At 27.3% G+C, this 13,894-nt stretch overlaps 1 protein-coding gene across 1 annotated transcript in view; it reads right to left on the bottom strand.

Moving 5' to 3' along the window:
• Positions 1–2,254: 2,254 nt before the first annotated feature.
• LOC107453043 (small subunit processome component 20 homolog) overlaps positions 2,255–13,894 on the bottom strand; it is a 63,649-nt gene continuing 52,009 nt past the window's right edge. Inside the window, exons 53-62 of the mRNA XM_016069706.4 lie at positions 11,396–11,515; positions 10,767–10,829; positions 8,879–9,010; positions 8,662–8,794; positions 7,816–7,976; positions 5,990–6,061; positions 4,066–4,233; positions 3,097–3,223; positions 2,838–2,983; positions 2,255–2,470 (exon numbers count right to left, since the gene is read on the bottom strand). Coding sequence (XP_015925192.1) covers positions 2,324–2,470; positions 2,838–2,983; positions 3,097–3,223; positions 4,066–4,233; positions 5,990–6,061; positions 7,816–7,976; positions 8,662–8,794; positions 8,879–9,010; positions 10,767–10,829; positions 11,396–11,515 — 1,269 coding nt within the window. The 3' untranslated portion in view covers positions 2,255–2,323. The remainder of the gene's footprint in view (positions 2,471–2,837; positions 2,984–3,096; positions 3,224–4,065; positions 4,234–5,989; positions 6,062–7,815; positions 7,977–8,661; positions 8,795–8,878; positions 9,011–10,766; positions 10,830–11,395; positions 11,516–13,894) is intronic.

Genomic DNA, 13,894 nt, shown 5'->3' with positions numbered 1-13,894 from the left:
GTGATTCAGTGTTCACCTACAAATAAATTTGTACGTGAACACATAATAGATTTTTTAAGAAATCTGAATCACATAACAAATTTTTTTTTAAATTTGTCTTTTTTTGAAAAAGACTTTAAAAGGCAACAATTCTTTTTACTAAACTGTGAACTTCTTTTTACTAAACTGTGTACTATAAATTTATAATAGAGGTATTAAAATTACCTTGTACGAATTTAGATATTTAAAAACTTTTAAAATATCCCCTGAAAAATTACATTTGTAATATTTCGAACCACTCCGAAGTCCGGAACTTTGACCCGTACTTTTTATGCTTATAGTGTTTAAAAAAGTAAGAACGAAATTCTTCCGTTTAGTTGTAAAATGTTGTTTTGCTGTATACAGACATTTTGAGCTGTGTACAGAAAAAAAAAAAAAAAAAACTCAGACGAGTGGCTTTTATTTTGTTATTTCATAAATTCTTTCCTCTTATTGTCAATGTATACAAATTATGGTTGGAGATATTGCTTCTTAGGTTCAAAAGGTATTTGCTCAAAATTGTGATATGATTTCAGATGGCTTTTCTCTATTTTTAAAGCTCATTTTTCTTATGCCCTATCACTATCAAAAGATTTGACACCTCTGAAGTCCTGGCCTGTTATAGCCAGGACTTCCAGCTGCCCTAATAATCTTTCGTATTTTTATCCATATTTTTACATCAGACTTAGTTAACAAATAACACCTTTCGATTAATTTACTTTACAGTCTGAGTGAAAAAATTATACCCACTTAATTTTGCAACATAATCAGCAATTAACCCCTTCAAAAAATAATAAAATAGTGTATAAGGATTTTATTTTTATAACCGTCATTGAACAGCCGACCCAATTTTTTGGGTTCACAACAACTAATGTTAAATTCCGTTGTCGTGTAATTTTGAACCCAATCCACAAAACAAGGGAACTCCTGGATCAAGTTTTGGGAGAAATTTGCCTTCTTGGAGGACTTTTTTGATGGAACTAACCCGTATTTGCATTACACGGAGAGGGAAACCACAAAAACCTCTCATCCGTCTACCACTGAGGATATTTTACGTCAGCACTGTGGTCGCTACAAGCCAGATACGGAATTCGTATCAACCAGCCATCGGATTTCAAACCCGGTTCACCTCATTGGAAAGCGAACACTCTTTCTCCATAGACATCATAGCTCAATTGTATAAAGATTGACTAAAACAAGAGTTATGAGGCAAGAGAAAATAATTTTATTTGTTTGTTTGCTTTTAGAGATATACGCTGTCTTTTTTTTCTGAGCACAAAAAATATAATCTTTTGAGGGATATTATCAGGCTATTTGGTCCCCCCTCAAAAAAGAGAAAAAGCTGGTAGTAAAACAATTTCATAACTAGCTTGTTTTCAGGAAGAATAAAGAACCCTGGCGAACAAGATTTATTAAAAGTTTTTTGCAGAAAATAACTGTTAATAAGTCTTGATAACTAGGGACATTTATTCCTTGGGTCAAAAACTAGATATGAAATGGATTTTACTATCAGTTTTTTCACTTTTCCAGAGTACAAACAATCTTGTTTTTATGCTTAAAAATGTTTTTAATCATATCACTGTAGCAAGAAAACTGCTAAAAAACTTCATACAAAAAAACTTTTTCCCCAATATTATAAGTTTTAGAAGATTTCATGTTTAGGGGTTCCTTCTTGGGGGGGAGGGCAGCCTATATGGGATGAATTGTCTGAATGTATTATTCTCATAATATTCAAGCATGCTAGAATATTAAAAAGAATAAAACTTAAAATTCTTCCTTCTAATATAACTTTATTCATTACATTCATAATAAATTATAAATTTCAAAAGTATAGAAAAACTATTTAAGGACTGCGTTACTCTGGGCGCCCAATAATCTAACCATGGCTTTTTATTTTAAATTGTACTGCTAATATTTATTGCTTTAAGGCAAAATTGTGCCATAGTCATGTGCATATAGCTGCACATGACTATGCACATGACACTTCATAAACAAAATCTAATAAAAATTATCAGATTTTTTCTCTCTCTCAAATTTTTGAAATTTATTTGCAATTTAATTATTTGGAATTAAGACATCAAACTTTTAACAGTAATATTTAAAAACAAAGCGTTTATGAAATTAGATTACATATTTAAGGCTAATTTATTGTAATTGTATTAATTGATCACGATTGCAACTATGATGAGACTATAAACATAATTAGTAATTTGAAATACTGAAATAAAAAAGGAAGTTTTCTTAAAAACAATTTATTCAACAATAAATTATCAAAACATATTTACAAATTAGGTATAAAATTTAATTACGATGCAATTACTAAGTCAGCTAATTTTGGTTTTTTAGCTTTCCTTTTTCCTTTAATTTTCATTATTTTCCTTTTCTTGGATTCTTTTTTACTTTTTTGTTTCTTCATTTTTCTTTGAGCAAATTTTTCAGGGTCCGTAATAGCCTATAATGAAACATTGCATTAAAATTTTTTAAATAACTTGATAATAAAATTATAATATAAACAATAGATTCTGCTTAAACAACTTAATATATTTTAACAATCATAAACAAATAGTGTTTGATATTTAAACCATCAAAGATGTCTTGTACAGATGTGTCCAAAAAGCCTTAAATTTTAGACAGAAAGCCTAACCAAACTGTGTACACGCACCTTGTGCATAATACATATAATTTAAAATAAAGATTGTTTTTGTTTTTAACTTGTAACTTTCTTGATGCTTCATTTCCTGCCCCCCTGATTACGCAGTAGCAGATTTACACAAGTTCTGTCATTAAAAATTCTAAATTAATAAAAAAAAACATAATACCTCTTTAGCTTTATCTTGTTTCCTTTTTGCTTTCTTTTTCAACAAAAATGTTTGCACATCAGCGTAGGCACTTGTAAAGTCATCAATTCCCACAACACGTTGAATTATATTTATGACTTCCTGAGCATTCTTTTTCAATTCCTCATCTGGAAAATAATTATTTCAAGCATTTTTTTTAATAGGTAAAAAGTTAAATACTGAGTATAATGCACTGCAATAATTATGTATGATACACATAACATTATTAAAATTTATTTACCAGCTTGCTTAGAACTATCTGCAATTTCTCTGCACAATGGTAGAAGAATATTGTTTAGGAGAGGAATTATTTTTTCTTTCCCAAGTTCATGAACAACAGCTCCCAAAAACAAGAAAACACATTTTCTCTGAAAAATAAAAGATAACTTTTTTTTAAAAAATTTGATGAACAAGAAAAATTCTTCATACACTAATGACAATATCAGTAGAATATAAATAAAGTTTTTTTTTGTTCATTAATTTTAAATAAGAGCATTTTTTTTTAATAGGAGTATTTATCTAAGCAAATTCCTAATTCATGAAATAAACAATAAATCAAATTAGATATAAATTGAAATCTCAAAAAAATTTGTAAAAATAGCAATGTTTTAAAAGCATAAATAATAATAATGATGTAAAAAATTGCATAATTTGCAATTCAAAGGTTTTCAGACTATTATTAAATAAAATAATAAATATTTACTAAAAGTTATAATTTGCATGAAATTATCTTTGGAAAAAACAATTTTATAATTGTATGCAAAAATGTTTCGATTCACTTTGAAAAGTTCTAGATGTATAGTCATAAACGCATAAAGTAAAACTAACGTTAAGGGGTTGAAAGTTTGAACCGCTATCCTGTCCTAACTATAGGGACCATATTTCTCTGATTATGGCTACCCCCCATATTTTGGGGGTTAGAAATCCAAATTAATGGTAAAAAAAAGTATGTTTATTCAGAAAAAGTGCCTTTTTGTGTCTGATTTCATAATTTAAAATATCATCTGCACTAATAAAGTAACATATTTGAGGTCACCCCATTCAAACTATCAAATTGAGTCTTACAACACGAAGATCTAATCATTAGATTAAAAGCTGTTCACGGTGGTCAATTTATTTATTTATTTTGCACTGCACACTCTTCCCACTTAAGTGTCAAAAATATAAATTCAAAATATAATATTGTTTCAAGCATAAACGTGCAGCCTACCCTTTGAGATGTAGATGGCTGTTCAGCAACTTCTTTCTTTACCTCTCGACACAACTTGCGAATCATCCATCCCAGAGTAACCTGGACACAATCTCCATCCTCCTCCTCATTTGTTGTTTCAGGAAGAATGGATATCACTTTTGCTAAATACACAAGATTACGAATTACCTAGAATAAACAATTATAAAATATTAACTATTTAGGAGTGATATTGAGCTACCAATCATCTTTGGTTTCTGTTAGGTAAACAAAGCACTAAATACACAGATAAGTTTGGTAAAAGACAAACAAAGCTGAAAATCGAAATTCTAAAATGCTTTATGTGCAAAAAATATTTTAAATAACCGAAAAAATTCCTGAAATTTGAGCAAGAAAAAAAGTGTATGTGGGAAGCATATATCCATAGAATATTATCACTGTTTTAATAAAAAAATATTGATGCATGATTTTGTTTAAATTGTCTGAATACAAATCTCAATAAATGATTCGAAAATTATGCGAATAAGGGTCTCGATCTACAGGTTTTAGATCACAGGAATGAATCATAATGAGTAATTTAAAATCACACAAATGTAGACTACGATGTGTAACTTTAAATCTTAGCATTATGATCATGATTACAATATGTTATTTTAAATCATATGGAAGTAATTTTAAATTGTTTGAATGAAACAAATATTTTACTTAGGAATTAACAGAAGAGGAACTTTCTTTGAAAAAGTGGATTTTTTTTAAATTAAATTAAAGGGAAAAATAAAAAACATCATCCCTGTAAATCTTTTTTATTTTTTGGTTTCCATAAGCAAAAAAGTATGCCACAGTTACACTTGTCACCTATTTATTTACACCAATCATAATAGCATGAATGTGAAATAAATGTTATTTTTTTGATTAACAGTCACATTTATCTGCTTCCAACATTTTTTCTTCACATGTGATGATTATGATTGCTTTATGTGGATATGATTGCTTTTTTACAACTAACAAGAAACATAACACATTGTGTTAAGTAAGAAACACAATGAGGAATACAGAACGCACTTAACTATTTATTATTTACAGAAAAAATGTAAAATGTCCACAAGCAAATTAACAAAAAATTTTATCTATTTTGGGATGCTTAACTTTTGAAATTGCAACTTTTTTTAAAACAAAAAATGTGAAACGTTAATAATTCTTGTTTAGTTACAGAAATTTCTTAACTGTAAATTTTATTATTTACACCCATGAAGTTAATGAGGTTTAGGGTGAATTGCAGTTCATAAAATAGCATTATATTAGACTGAAATTGGAACTACTAGAATTGAAAATTAGAAATTATCATAATAGAGAAAAAAGATTTAAAGCTGCTAGATGCTTTTAGTTAAGTTTTCAATGAGGTTCATCGTCACACATTTTACACCAGATTAAAATTATATATATACATTAAAAATTGTTAAATTTTTGCTTCTTTGTGTGGTTATATTCTGAAAATTCCTAAAGCTTGGAACAACAAAGTTTAGGATAACATTTAATTTCTGTTCTTTTGTAACTTTTGGAACTGCATTTTATCAATACACAATAGAAATTAGTGAAGAACACGAGCTGTCATATGGTCGCAAAAGATTTAACTATTAATACATATTAGTTAACAAATATGAACAACTTAAGAGATTATTAACAACATAGATTGTTACAAGTTTATTACTAATTCATTCACAGATAAGATATAACAGTGTTATGAAATTAACTTTTGCTTCTTTAAAACAATACATAAACAGAGTGCCTTAAAACTTTTGTATTTGCTCGAATAATTTACTTATTTATTTTTTAATTTTACATCTTTCCATTCAAATTATTTTATGCTAGATTTCCAAAAATAATTTTCTAAACAGCTAGTGAACATTTTAAGAATATTTTTGGAAGAATGTTTATTTTTACTTACTTGTTCACTTAATTTTTCATTTAAATAGGGACTTTGGAGTTGTGTACAAAAATCGGCTGACAAATCTCTAAGCTGAAAGAAGAAAAAAAATTAGTTAACAAATTTTAAATAAGTACTTTAATATAAATTTACTTTGAGTAAAATTGTGCTTTAAAAAAATATATTCGACAATATTATTTTTTTCTTGATATAGCTAATTTGCTTAAAAGTGCATTACAAGACAATGTGTTTGTTGCCTCAATTTAAGGGTGCTCCCAACTGTTTTACCAATAAGCATAAGCATTTTATGCATAACATAGTCCTTAAATATGTCTTTTAAAGAAACTTATGCTTTGCCAGTCTGCTATCTGCTCATAAGCGTAAGATAGTTAAGAAAAGGGGGGGGGAAGAGAGGGAGAGAGGAAAAATATGCTAATTATATTAGAAAAAAAAATTAAAAATACATTTGAAAAAAAAATTTAAGAAACTATTTTGTGTGCACTAAATTTACTATTTAGAATATTTTTGTTTAAATGTTAAAGAATAGGAAAGAAACATAAAATTCAACACCAGACAATCAAAATTTACAGTTATATTTTTAAACTTTTAACAAGATTTAATTTACAACAAATAAATGAACAGGTAGGAAAAAAAATATAGAGAATCTAAAAATATTAAAATTATTTTGAAATAATAGAATGTTAGTAAAAGTTTTAATAATGTAAGCTTAAGTTACTGTACGAAAATAAAACTAATAATATAAATATGAAAGAATAAGATAGAAAAACTGATCATAGAAAACTCATGTCAATTGGCATCACACAGGGTTGCCACAGAAAAAAATGAACAAAATAGTTGCTTTTAGTAGCCTAAAACATGAAAATAGTAGCCAAAAACTAGGAAAATAGTTGCCTAAATAAGAACAAAAATTCATCAAAAATATGACTAAAATTTTGTTAATGATTTAATTCGTATATACCATGATCCATTCAGTCAAGTTGGTGGCAAATATGATCATTTTTATACAAACGTAAATGTTTATATATATATATGAAAAGTGATTACTCAAATTCGAAATTCACGCATCGTAATATCGTATAAATTATTATTTTTTTTAAATCATGCAGAATTTCGTAGAAATAATCATTAAAAAGGTGATCGAGAAATGAAATAGACTTACAATAGAGTCTGTGCAAAAAGAACAATTTAAAAAGTGAAGACTCAAATTTGCTACATTTTTTATTTTTTAAGAAAAAAAAAAGTTCAGTGTGTTCAGAAACCATCTTGTGGGGTGTAGATTTTAGACCAAATTTAAGCTTCTTAAAAAAAAAAAATCGCTAGGAGTACAGAAAAGTCTCCCAATAGTCTCCTTTTCCTGAAAATAGTTGCTTTTTTAGCCTTTTCAGGCAAAAAAAGTTGCCATAGTCGCCTCATGACAAAATAGTTGCAAATAGTTGCATTTTAGTCACCTAAGGCAACCCTGCATCACATAATAAATTCACAAAAAATAATTAAAAACAATGAGGTAAAAAATATTTCTGAGAATACTGCTCCATAAATTACAGGATATGTAAAATGATAATATGTAAATAAGAATAAGGATATGTAAAATGACTCATAAAAAGAATCATTCAATAACTAATTTTTGGTTTAAGGGATGTTAACTGCATGCATGTTTTTCTATAAAAGAGTTTAATTTTATATGTAACTTGATAAGAATTTCAAAATGTTGATGATAAAAATAAATCGAAAATAAACAAAATAATACAGTATCAGAAAAACATTGATTTAATAATAATTTTCCTTTTAATAAACACACAAAGAACTTCTCTTAAAATATGAAAAACCTTTTGTCTATTGTTTAGGTAGATGAAACTTTCTCCATTCTGGTTGCAAATTGCAGCTTGTACTTCATCCACTGAATAAACGGAGAGAAGGAGCCCAAATAATTGACTTGCAGCAAGACGCACCCACATATGAGGATACAGTATTAATTCTTTCACAGTATCTTAAAAAGAGAAGGGAAAAAAACTAGAGCAATTATCTATAAAAAATACATATATAAAACAAGATAATTACATTGATAAGATACATGCAGAGGTGTCAACTTTCTAAACCAGCCATCTGTAATCAGAAGTATAATAATACATTTAACTTATAATAAATTCAACTAAATGTGTTTTTACTACTTAATTCTATATGAAGATACATAACTAATATTAATAATATTATGCATGCATTTACTATTAAATAGAGAAAGTAAGACTTAAATTACTTTATTTCGAATATTCGCAGCATACAACTAAATTTTATAAGTTTTTGTAGTTAAGAAAAACACAACTTATTTTTAACATATTATGAAAATTCTCAAAAACCATAATCTTGACTATAAAAGCGTAGCAATTACCGATAAATCGTAATAGTTGGCACCTCTTGTAAAGAAAAAGGCTTTCTGAAATAGTGACTAGAAATTAATATGTTTGCATAAGTATTGTATTTTCTGTTCCATTTTTATAAGTAAACTAATTTACTAAAAGACATTCATATAAAATTAAAAAAATCTACAGTTAAAATGAGAACAACAATGATAATAACAAAAAATTAACAAAAAATGTTACAAAATTTTTGACATAATATCTTTGAGTTTATCAAGTAGTATTGTTACAATGATTTTAATTTAAAAACTAACTTACCCCACATTATATTCAAATCATCAGAAAATTCCTCTTTTTTAATTATGGGACAAAAAGTAAGCATTTTAGCTAAAGCATTCAAAATATGGAATAAAAAGTGGTCAGTGCTTCTTTCATCAGCTGGACTCTTAGCCTAAAAAATATTAATTTTCACAATTATTTTTTGAGTAATTTAAAATAATTCTCATATGCCAATATAGGTTCGTCAAAGACTTACTTCTTCATTATTGTAAGTAATGATCAAGTCAACAAGAACAGGCAAAATTTGGTGCAGGTGATTTTCAAATTGTTCTCCTTCCACTTCAGCAAACATGCCACAAAGTTGAGCACCCAAGCGTTTATGAGAAACCTACAGAAATTTTAGCATTTTGAAGTGAGCATGATTTTGAACAAGCCAAATATTTAAATGGGATGAAATACTCATGAAAGATTTTTTTTTAATTATTTATTAATTATCAGTTTTTGGTTTAAAAAAAAACTTATTACAACTTTTTTATTGGAAAATTTAAATTTATTGGAAGTGATTTTAATGCAAAATTTAAAGAAAAAAATTTGATTTAAAACACATTGAATATGCGTGTGCACCAGTAGCAATATGGATATTGTTACAAAAAAAGAATAGTAAAAAAAAAACTAATAGCAATCAGAGTTCGCCAAAACGCATCTAGATGCACATTTCCCGCATCGGATTTGATTTATACTCCCAAATTTTTTTTTTTACTGGAAATGAAAATACCTCATACATTTTTTTTCCTGTTTTTGAATAAAAATAATCACTTAGAAAATCAGTTAATGACAGAGTGATAACAAATCCTTTCATGTATTCTAAATTTAGAAAAATAATTCCTAATGCTCGAACACTGCCAATAGCTTCAGCTGCTTTTGAAAGATATTGAAACTCAAAATAGAAAAAAAATCTGAAAAGTATTGAAGCAATTTTATGATCTTTCTAGATTGTTTTCTGAAGGGTGAAGAACACCTTTTTTCATCCCACCAATGAAAGTGTTAATTATGACGTAAATTTCGAGCATGCTGTTAAATGGAAGGAAAAAAGATACATGAATTTAAATTCAATTTATTTATAACGTACTTAGTTTGTTTTAGAACCTTTCAGAAACTGTTAAGTGAAACAAATTGAAAATAATAAGGAATAATGAGTTTTTGGTTAAAAATTCAAGTCATAATAGTTTTATTAGTATAATTTATAGGTTAGTTATAACATAATTTGTGTTGTATGTAAAATGCCATTATTTTACAAAACTAATTTATGTTTTCAATTTCCATTTCTTCTATTTTAAAATTCACTCAGCAAAAAGTAGAGTAAAACTGCTCTCATAAAATTTTTCTTTGGATAACACTGAGTGCAATATCCTTCCTTTAGAGCAGTAACTTGTTATCCTATTACGGAATTTTTCTTTCTGCAATAGCACCAATAGAATATTTTTCAATAGATGCTCCTATAATCCAAAAACTAAACTAAAGCTAATTCATTAAAATAATAAAATTCGATATAAAAAGCACAAAAAATTCACATGCGTTTATATCCATTTTTCTCTCATAATATTCTTTTACTTTTTTTTCAGTATAACTTAGCAGTTTTTATTATTATAGACTTTAACCATTTCATAGTCCTTCCTGAATTCAGTTCAAGTTGGTACAGGGTTTCTATATTTTACATACAATGGAGTTTCCTTTGTATTATCAGGTTTATTATTTACAAGTAGGCAAATAAATTTAAGTAGTGTAAATGATATGGTTCATGCATAATCTTATATACTATCAGATCGTTAAAACATTATTTTAAAACTTTTTCATCAACAATAATTACCTAAACTCTTATTTATTGGATTGATAACATTTTAATGAGTTTCTAAAAATAATTGTTTTGTGGTTAGTTTTTCTATAAATATAACAAATAGTAATAAGCATTATCATCCAAATGTAGAGCCCTAGGGAAAAATTGTGTTTTGATTTCTCTTTTACGCACTTGATTAACGTGGGAAAAACAAAAAGGAAAGCCATCAGCAAAACGTTCAAACAAAGAAGTGATTAACACTAAGAGAGTTAATAAAATTATAAGCATGCATTTAAAACTATCTACTGACCTTCTTTGCTTGAAGCCAGGTGAAGGTTATTGAAAACAGAGATAAACGGCCATCATGCTGAACCTGAAAATGCAAGTAATACAATATCAGGCAAAAATGTTTTATATACATTATATACAATAACCTATAAAAACTGCCAACAAGTTTTAGGATTAGTAAACTAATGAGCCAGTTTATAATATAATAAAGTTAAAAAAAAAATCAAACAATTCTTTGATTAAAAAATTTGACACAAACATTCAGTATTACTTCATACAAAGATGAAATGAATTTTTTATATAAATCATGTTAAATATTTTTAAGAAATCAAAATACCTACAAATTTAAGTATAAAAAATACAGGATTAAAAAGAAAAACTTTTTTAGAATTAACATTCAAACAAAATGGCTATTTTAGACATCAAACAAAATTAAAGAAGAGGTAAGAAAATATATTAATTTTTTTCATCAACACAGGGTGAATAGTTTTATACAATTAATTTCAAGTAATGTATTTCATTTTATATTTCAAAAATTGCTTGCAGCCAATGTTAGTAAAAATATAAGAGCTGTTAAAAATTTCAACTTAAAAAACATTTGCATAGATATTTTGTTAGTACATACGCCAGAAAATCAAGACTGATAATTACCTTTGTTAAAAGCTTCTTGATACATTGGGCAGCCATTTTTCGACAACTAGGGGACTCATCATTAACAAGCCTAACTGCAAGGGGTATTAGAAAGAGAGCAGAATGCATTTTCAATACTTCCTGAAATTGTTAAAACCAAATTTGAAATTGAGCTATTTTAATTATAATTAATGATCAAGATCACACTATTGTTTAGTTTTATACTGACTTTCATAGTTTTGAAACACGATAAACCATATACCAAGTCTTTAGAAAATTTATCTTTTGGAGCGATTGCAATAAACAGAATTAGGCAATACAAATTATAACATGCCGTCATTAGTTTTTTATTAAGGATATTATTAGGGTGGCGACTCAAATCAGGTTTCAAATTTCCCTGATTTTTCCAGTAACAATCTTAAAATTTCCAGGTCAGCGTATTTTCTTTTCTCATAAAGTGCAGGTGAATACGAGAAAAGTGTCAATATTATAAAGTATTTTATTTAAAATGTTATTTTTTAAATGTATCATCTTGAATAGACGTGAAGAAAATAATATATTTAGCTTGTTACTACTAAAGAAAAAAAAATGTTTTAAAGTGCTAGTTTTGTGGTTTTTGCACAAAATGTACCAAATAGCTAATACAGTGACCCAATTTTTTTTTTTTTAATTGCCTTCTTTTTCCCGCTGGAATGTATGGATCAATGTGTTTACAATTTTCCATCTTGTAAAAGTTAGTTGAAAAATCACTACTAATTTCAATTATGAAAGATATATTAACAACAATGTAAATAAAACTCATATTTAAGCAATATTTCCTAAAATTTACTAATTTTCTAGTAATTCTGCTAAATTCTAGTTTAGCAGGGTAATAATGGAAAGAATTTTAATGCAAACAAAGTATTACTAAGTTGATGATATTTCAACTGTTTGACGATAAATTTCAATTTAAATAAAGTGTACATAACGGATGGTAAAATAATTCAAATTAAGAAAAATTCCAGCCTTTCTTTAAAATTCCCTGATTTTTCCAGGTATTTATCCAAATTTCCCTGACTTTTCCAGGTTTTCCAGGTGGGTGGCCACCCTGATTATATAATAAAAATATGGAATCATTATCAAGATAATAAGATGTTTTTTTCCCTTTTGAAGCATTTAAAAGAAAATGCTGAATCAAAACAAAGAGGAGTAATTTCTTAAGTCATGCAGGGTAAAAGAAACAAAATAGTAATATTACCAGCTATTTTAAACCACCTGTTCAAGGCGACTCATATGCACGCCATAATTCCTGCATTTTTTTAATGTTTTACAAGTAAATTTCCTTTCCTGTACTTCACTTCTTCTTAGACATTTGTGATGTGAGGTTGTCAAATTTTACTTCTTATGTTTTAAATAAAACTATTTTTGTTAAACTGTTTTTTAGTGATTTTTTAAATAACATGTCTCTTTTACTAAACCCAACAAAATACTTAAATAACAGTATGATGTATTAAGAAAGTGGTGCTGCAATTAAACAAACCTGCACAGTATTTTTGATGGTAGCACACTGGATTGCATCTCTAATAAAAGCAAAGTTATTTCAAATGTAGATATTGATACAAGTTGCTATAAGATTTAAATATTTCATTATAATATGTAATTTTAAAATTTTTTTTTATATAGTATTAAACCCAGGGATGAAATTTCAGTATCAATGATACTAATCAAACTAAAATTTTTACACACCATTACTTAACAATTATAAAAAATACAAACAATTTTTAAAATGTTAACAGAAGCATATGAAGAACTTTTTGGTAACAAAAACTATAAAAGAACATAGAAACTTAAAAATTGAACCATATTTATAACAATAATATTAATTCAAAATAAGCTTGTCTTAAAGTGTCAAGCTTTTTATGGTTTCCTAATGGTTTGAAAGATCTGAAGTGGGCGACACAGCATTTTCTTTTTCTAAATAATTACAAAAATGCAATAGCTTGATATCAGAACCTTCCTACACACTATTTCATGGAGGCAAGATAAAGTGAATATGACTTAAAACTCAATATTTTAAAACATGAAACTTACTTGTCAGTCTTAAAATATTGACAAGTGGCAATTCCATACCCTGATTTAATATAATTGTGTTTCAATCAAAATACAATTTAAAGTAACAAAATAAAAGTTGTATTTGCCATCTAATAATAGACTAAGCCCTATATATATATATATTAGGACTGGGCTATAAATCGATATATCGCGACATATCGATTTAACGCCTATATCGGCAAACCGATACAGCAACTTTCATTCCAAGCGATACATCAGAAATGTGATTTAAGCCGTCGAGTGAAGAAGACGATATAACGATATAGCGATACACGCAAGGACTTTCTCTTACGTTCCGATGCCAACTCGCGCTGTGGAAGACGATATTGTTTCGTTATGTTGAGACGGCCTTGACTGATGAGCGGTAGAATCAGAATCACTTTTGAGACCTTATATCGTTATATCACATGTTCGTTTTCGCATTTTTGG

The sequence above is a fragment of the Parasteatoda tepidariorum genome, chromosome 10 (genome assembly GCF_043381705.1).
Source record: "Parasteatoda tepidariorum isolate YZ-2023 chromosome 10, CAS_Ptep_4.0, whole genome shotgun sequence".
Taxonomy (NCBI): Eukaryota; Metazoa; Arthropoda; class Arachnida; order Araneae; family Theridiidae; genus Parasteatoda; species Parasteatoda tepidariorum.
This window is presented reverse-complemented; position numbering and strand designations above follow the sequence as displayed.